Source organism: Sus scrofa, chromosome X (assembly GCF_000003025.6).
Source record: "Sus scrofa isolate TJ Tabasco breed Duroc chromosome X, Sscrofa11.1, whole genome shotgun sequence".
Lineage (NCBI taxonomy): Eukaryota > Metazoa > Chordata > Mammalia > Artiodactyla > Suidae > Sus > Sus scrofa.
In genome coordinates this window covers 122,708,107-122,715,784 of record NC_010461.5, presented here as the reverse complement: position 1 = coordinate 122,715,784, position 7,678 = coordinate 122,708,107, and the positions used below count along the sequence as shown (strand labels likewise).

Sequence of the window (7,678 nt, the reverse complement as noted above, 5' to 3'; positions counted from 1 at the left end):
CACCTTAAACCTGACTACTGAGTTTCAGTGTCTCAACTAGGCCACTCAGAGTGGGCGAGGCTAGTCTGAGACGTGTTCCTGAGGCTTCCTGACTTTGGGGGTGGAGGGGCATGGGATAAGGGAAGGAGGGGCAGAGAAAAATGTTTCTGGGCTATGTATAAACTGAGGAGGCACTGAGTTTCCACTGCTGCTTGGCCCCGTGGGAGTGGAATACAGACCGGGGTAGAGATGAGCAGGCAGGGGTGATGAACGCAGCTTATAGGTAGGCAGCGAAGCTGAAGTGGCTGCTTCCACGAGACCTTGTGAACCACTGGGCATCAGCAGTGTTGCTTCGGGCGCCTCAGAGCACAGTGTGAAACAAAGCTGTAAAAAAAAAAAAGCCAATCGATTTTTTTTTCCACCTCTCCCACCACTTCTCAGATCCCCCTGCACCTAGCTTGGAGCATTGAGATTCGGCATCCTTGGGCACAGGCAGAGAGGGGGGAGGTGGCAAACATGGGGAGGGGGTGGCCCCTGTAAAGCAGTGTGTGAGCACATGAGTAAGCACCCTTTTTGCGTGTCCGGGAATATTTGGCAGGAATGTCGCACGGGAGGTCAGCCAGACACGTACGGCAGTCACTCTGTTGGGGCTTGAACCACGGTAATTTGGGCATCAAAAGCTAAGATGACCTCCGTTCATAGTCACGGTCTCGTTAAACCTGGATAGAACTAGTTGGGCATGAGTCTTTGGGTCTCGGTATGTGTGTGTGTTAAGTGTATATATTTTCTTAATCAAATGGATATCCTACTGTGTATGACTGTGAATCCACTTTTATTTTTACGTAGTGGTTTGGTGGGGGGTGGCATTTCCTGGTCATTAGAGGTTCTTTTGAAAAAGACTGTTCTTCTGAGGCCGGGAGACTTGCCCGTGGCTGGGGTCTTGACACCTCCCAGTTAGAGGGGAACCCACCTGTCCTCCTGCTCCCCACCCCTATGCCTCCCCACCCCCACACCGGATCGTGGGCTCTGCTATTTGGTCCCAGCGGCCTCTGGAGTTGTGACATTACTGGGGGTCGGCTCCATTCCTTCCATGGGCGTAAAAGACGACTGTTTTCGGAAGTCTTGGCAGGCAGGGTCCAGGTGTGGACATCCACGGTGGCTGCGCTAGTGAGAAGAACACCCAACACCCCCGGAGCCCTCCTCTGCCCCCACCCCACCCCCACCTTTTGGACCTGCCCCCAGGGGTTAGGAGAGAGGGTCCTGGCATGGAGTCTCCGGATCCCCCAAGGCGAATGCTTTTCCACCCACCCCCTCACCCTCCCCACAAGTAAATCTGATTGAGGAAGCGAATCTATCCACAAATCACACAGCAAAGCCACAAAAGCACTTTTATTTAATTGCTACCACAAATACAGAATTGAATTAAGGCAGTATAATACATCTCCACTTGTCCTTACAACATTCTGTACAGTAAACTTTGCTTTAAGTGTCAATTTGAATCAATAATGGAGATTTTTATTAAACAATGTTTTCCTGAATTCTAGGGAAAAATCATCTCCTGGGCCGCCAAGAGTGCTGATAGAAGACATCTCCCATTTAACACTGTGGATCCCGGAGCCTCAGCCAAGGCCGTACTCCGTTCACTTCCGGCTACCAGTTATTACCTCAAATTCCCTTTCGAATAAAAAAACAAAAATATAAAAACTGACTGTGTTAAAGCATCAGGCTGTTTTAAAAAAAAAAAAATCTCTGACGTAAAAGAGTAGCTGTGAATTATAAAATTAAAACACGACTGTAATGGACCCTAGCAACCGGAAGTTTGGATTCGGGAGAAACGAGGTTATGGATGGATGTGATTCTCTGAAGCTACGTGAAAGAAAATCCTGGCAAATACTAAAAAAGGGACGTTAACTACAAATAAGGTAAAAAAAATCTCATCATCTGCATTCGTGTTTGACTATAAAAATCAGCACCAAAGGTTGCATTTTCACCAAATAGAAACAATTTGGTGCTCCCTATCTGTCCTTTTGCCATTTGATCTCATAGGCATACAGGGTTATTTTAATAAGAGCTTATCAAGTTGTGTTCTTCAGGTACAGGTCATATTCTGTTGCTGGAATTCAGAAAAGAGACCGTTTCAAGTACTTGTACTTTATCGCAAATACCTTTCGGACTGCCGTTAAAAGTACAATAAGGTGTTACACACTTAAAAACACAAAAAGCTCTGTGGTCACATTCACTTTACAGAAGGCACACGGTTGCCATTGCGCATGCGCTCCTCTCCCACCGCAGGATGGGAGAAGAAAGCAGGAACCAGGAGGAGGAAATGAGGGGTGGGGGGGGAGAAAGGGCGACAAAGGAGGGGAAATCAAAGTTCAAGGCTCAACCAGAGAAGGAAAGGGAGGCTCAGAAGTCAAACTTGAGGGAAATTTGGTCTCTAAAATAGCAAGCACACACACAGGCTCACACGTTTTCAGAGTACATGATGTGAAGGAGGAGTGTGCCTGAAAGCGGGGTGTAGCTCACACCGTGTCTGCGTGTGTCTGTCTGTGTGGGAATGCACTAAGGTGTCTCACTTCGTGGTACGTGTGCTAGACCAACTTAAAGGGGCCCTGTGCTTGGCCACCCCTAAGAGCATCCTTTTACAGAGCCATCTCATCAGAATCAGCTTCGACATCAAGAACCTCGATTTCATGGTAATCACTGGAGGCAGTGGTGCCCTCAATGGGATCAACGGGGGCAGCAGCAGTGGCAGGCTCCGGGGAGCTGGCAGCAGACTCGGAGGACTCCGTGGAAGGGCTGGAGGCAGGCTCAGGGAGGCCAGTTACGTCACACTCTAGGTGGCCAGGGGCAGTGGTCTCGGGGTGGCAGGAGGCAGCGAGCTCGGGCTGGCTGGAGATGGTAGGCTCCGGGTGGCTGGTGGCAACAGGCTCAGGAAAGTCAGCAGTGGTGGGCTCGGGGTGGGTGGGAGCAGGCTTGGTGGGGCCAGAGGTGGGCTTAGGGCGGCTGGTGTCAGGGCTGAAGGCAGTCTTGGAGTGGCTGCCAGAAGGGATGTGGTGGCCAGTGACAGACTTGGGGTGGCTGGAAGAAGACTTGAAATGGACAGAGTCAGCCTTGAAATGGACAGAGGCAGGCTTGAAATGGACAGAGGCAGGCTTAGGGTAGACAGTGGCAGACTTGGGGTGACCAGAGGCAGGCTTGGAGGGGCCAGAGGCAGGCTTAGAGTGGCCAGAGGCAGGCTTGGAGTGGCTAAAGACAGACTTGTGGTGACCAGAGGCAGATTTGCGATGGGCAGAGGCAGACCTGGAGTGGCTGGAGGCCGGCTTGGGGTGGCCAGAGGCGAGCTCAGGTTGGCCAGCTGCAGCATCGCCAGGTAGCGGAACATTCCGGACGCTCATTGGCACTTCTTCCACACGGGCACGGTCTTGCTCGCGGGCTTGCTGGCGGGCTCGGTCACGGGCACGGGCACGGGCACGGGCGAGGGCACGGGCCTCCCTCATTTCACGAGCGTCAGTGATGAGGCCAGAGATGAACAGGATAGGATGCCGCATAGCATGGAAGATGGTCCAGTATTCTCTTCGGAAATTCTCATTGAGGAGCCCGTAGATCACAGCGTTGAGGCAGCTGTTGAAGTAGGCTATGAAGTACGCTGCAAGATAAAGCCAGTTGGGGATCTTGCCTGCCATCTCCTTCGGACTGACAGCCACCAAGACCGTGAGCACGTTGATAGGGCACCAGCACACTGCAAAGAGGAGGAAGATCACAAACATGGTTAGAAAATTGCGAACCTCAGCAAGCTGGTTGTCAGGATTCTGCCCAGCCGGGTCACGGGCTGCCAGCACTTTGGTCCAGATCCTCACGTAGCAGAAGCCCACGACGACCAGGGGGAGGACAAAGTGGATGCAGACGATGGTCACAGCGAAGATGGGGTTGTTCAGGTAGTTGAAGATGCAGGTGTAGGTGCGAGGGTCATACTCGATGGTGCCAATGTACATGTTGGGCAGGACAGCCATGACGGTCATGGTCCAGGTGACGGCCAGGTAGATGCAGGTGTTGCGCACGCTGAAGATCCGCTCGTACTGGAGGCTGTGGCAGATGTAGCAGTAACGGTTGATGGCGATTGCCACAATGTTGAAGATCGAACCGACCACACTCAGCCCCGTGATGAATCCAACCATCTGGCACTGTAACTGGCTCAGATCCCAGCCCCCAACTGCCATGGCATGCAGCATCAGAGGGTAGGGGTAGACGGCCACCAGCACGTCGGCCACAGAAAGGCTAACCACGAAGATGTTGCCTGAAAAACAGATCGGGGGAGGGAAGGGGGGAGAGACAGAAGAATAAATGGTTAAATCTGGAAATCTACAAGTGTCAGCCGGAGGAAAAAGCCAGCCAGAGTCGTGACAATTTAGAATTTTGTGGAAGAAGGAGAGTTGTGTTTTTATTTTTATTTACAAGCATGTCCCAGGGGATTCTGATGCACCAGCAGGTCTGGGAGGACCTGTCCTTTAACCCCCTTATTTTCTTTTCAAACGACGTCATCTTTGCGTTGGGAAAGAAGTGACGTCACAAAGCAGTAAGCGCAAAAGCCTGGTGAGGACCCCTTCACACACACACACACACACACACACACACACACACGTGTGACCTCCAGTTTAAAAAAAAAACCGCAAACTTTCGTGGGGGAGGGGGAAGAAGACAGTAGAGGGGGATAAATAAAGAATCCCTCCCTCCGCCTTCTCTAACTTACCATTGCATTTATGACAACGCAACCACGTCTAAACAGAGGTGGCCAAGAAAGGGCATTAGAGGCCGCGCTTTCTTAAACCATCTTTCCCAGTGAGATCAGATAATAACCTAAGAGCTTGCCCACTAAATACTTACCGTTTTCGAAGTAACCTAAGAGTAAAAACTGAGGGGAAGAGGTCGGGAAGACCCTGCAAATTGTATTTTCAGAAATGAGCAAGGAGAAAAAAAAAAAAAAAAAAAGGAAAATCTCTGCAAGGATTAGCAGAAGCGCCTGCTTCACGCGGGTCTCTGCGCAGAACCGCGCACTGGCAGTTCGCCGCCCCGCACACGGGGCCCCCCCGCCCCAGCCCTGAGCTTTGCTGGAGCCTGAGGGCTAAACAGGAAAATACGGGGGCGGGGGGAGTGTGCTGCCCCTACTCCTATTTTGTAGGGCGGCGGTAGGAATTTTTTTTTTTTTAAACCTGTAAGGCCAAGTGCAGGCGCAGGGCCCTCTTAATCAGGAAACACCTAGTTGCTAATTAGCATTGGTTTGGCAAAATATTGCACTTATCATCTCGGACTTGGAGAAAATGAGCACTTGTTAAAAGGCCAAAGGAATGGCTCCTTCTGCCTCCTTCCGCCAGCGCTGCCAAGGGGCGGCCTCAGCTCTTCTTCCCCTAAAGGTTCTTTCTAGGGTTTTCCTTCAAAGTAATGAATTCAGAGAAGAAAAGCGGGAAAGAGAGGGCAAAGCGCTAACAACAAAGCCGCAACGACCATAGAGACCTTTATTTGAATTATAGAAGGAAAAGGAGAAAAGAGAAAAAAACGGGCTGCGCAGGTGCCCCCCGCCCGGGGGAGGGGAGAGGCTCCCGGGTTCGACACCTGGGGACCGCACTGCGGAAGCGCAGGTGAGGTTCAAGGGTGCAGCCTCAGGTCTCTAGGGGACCGAGGAGAAATCATTTCGCACCCATCAGAGTTTAAAAGAAAACTTTTTAATGTCTGTGTGCTCGTCTGCGTATTTAGAAACTTGTGTGGGGTTTGTGATTCCTCGTCCAAGCAGAGTAAGCCCCCAGAGACTGGCCGCCTCCTTTCCCCGGCACCCCGCCCGCCGGGGTCCCCTGGGTGCCAGAGCCCGAGACCCTGCCTTCTCTCTCCCCCTCAACTCTCCGGCCCCAGCCTGCCCGGCCCCAGGCGGCGGAGACCCTGGGCGCCTCTCCCTCCCGGGGTCTGAGCGGAGAGCCTGGGCCCCCTCCCCCCTCCCCCACATCCCCTCCCGCTCCCTCTCCCGCCCAACCTGCAAACGCGGATCGCCGCTCCGCAGCGTCAGCCGCCCCCGACCCCATCACGGGTCGCAGCGCCCTGCAGCCTCCTGCACTCGCCCCCAGGCGGCTGGCAGCCGGCCCCCCTCCCCTAGGCACTGGCCGGCTGGGAGGGAAGTCTCGCTCGCCGCCCCACCGGTCCCAGACCCCTGCGCTGGGCGGTCTCCCTGCGCTCCCCGCCACCCGATCTGGGCTCTCCCGCAGCGCTCCCGCGACCCTCACTGGTTCTGCAGTCCTCTGTTCCCCCCTCCCCCAGCCGCCCCGGGGCGCCAAGCTCCCGAACCTCTCCGCCGCCCCGCCCTGCGACCCCCAGTACCCCGCTTACGGACCTCGGGATCTCCGCCGCCGCCGCCGCCGCCGTCGCTGCCACCGCCTGCTGCGCCCAGCCGGCCGCTCGCCTCTCCGCCCTGCGCCCTGGGACGGGCGGACGGAGCTCGGCTCCGGCGGGCTCAGACCGCCCTGCTCCACACTCAGGAGCGGGGGTCTGAGCTCCGCCGCCCGGGAGCTGCCCGGGAGCCACAGGGCTGCGGCGAGCGGGGGGCTCGGCCGGGCTCGGGCGCGGCCGCCGCGCTGCGTTCCGGCAAGCGCCGCCTCAGCCGCGGAGAACTTAACTTTACCGGAGCGGGTCGCAACCCCGCTGTTCCCTCCGCGTCAATTCCTCCCGCGCTGCTTCGGCGCGGCCACCTCTGCGGCGTCCGGCTCGGCGTGCTGTCCCCGGGCGGCCGCCGGACTCGCCGCTCGGGTGCCGGCTCCCTCTGCAGCAGGTCCCCGACGGGGCAGGGCTCGGCGGTCTGCCGCGCACCGCGGGGACCCGAGATTTGCCCTTGGACGCCCAGAGCCTCTCCGAACCTCCGCAGCCTGGAGAAGCTCTAAGTTTACGGGGTCCCCGGTAGAACGTCACCGCTCGGGCTCGCAGGGAAACGGGGAGCAGGGCCGGTCCACGGGTTCCCCGTTCCAGGAGCCGAAATTAACACCCCAGGGGTTGCTGCACGCTGGGTGGGGAAAGGGAAGGGGAGCTTACCAGAATTTCGGAGCTTCTTGTTCTTTGACACAGCCAAAATGACCATGGAGTTGCCGATCAGGTCTACGACGATGGTGATGACCATTGCGCAGAACATAAAGACGATCAGAGCCGGTGGGTAGTCTGGCTGCGGTAGTTTACAGCCAATACAGCCGTATGGGGTGGGAACCGCTAGGGTTGGCCCCATGTTGCTGCCGGAGACCGCTAGGTTCTCCGCTAGGTTCTCCCGGCCGGTTCCGGACATCGAACACCTGCTTCGTCGCCAGGAGCTTCGGGAAAGCTGCCACCTCTCCAACGACCGGAGAGCAAATGACAGCACTCCCGCCCCTCTCCGATGAGCTTTTAAAGCCTCAAGAGGCGGCTAGCCCCACCCCAAATCCCTCCCCCCGACCAATCAGAACACCCTGACCACCCCCGCTTTGATTTCCAACTCGCCTCGGGCAAATCCACATCGAGGTGTCATCTTGCTTCCGACTGCCTTGTATGTGCTTCCCCGCTGGCCGCTCCCCCTCCCACCACCATCTCCTAGGTACCCTGCGTCGTGACCAGCTCAGAATCCGCCTCCCCCTCACTCGACACCGCGCATCCGTTTCCAGCAAGTTCTCCCTCCTCTTGCTACGCAAACACCCGG

The 7,678-nt window shown here is 55.9% G+C and overlaps 1 protein-coding gene across 1 annotated transcript; it reads right to left on the bottom strand.

The window, feature by feature from the left end:
• On the bottom strand, positions 2,622–7,234 carry GPR50 (G protein-coupled receptor 50). The gene is made up of 2 exons (XM_003360481.3): positions 7,048–7,234; positions 2,622–4,276 (listed from the first exon to the last, which is right to left on the bottom strand). Exons 1-2 carry the CDS (start codon positions 7,232–7,234, stop codon positions 2,622–2,624), a joined length of 1,842 nt encoding a protein of 613 aa, XP_003360529.3.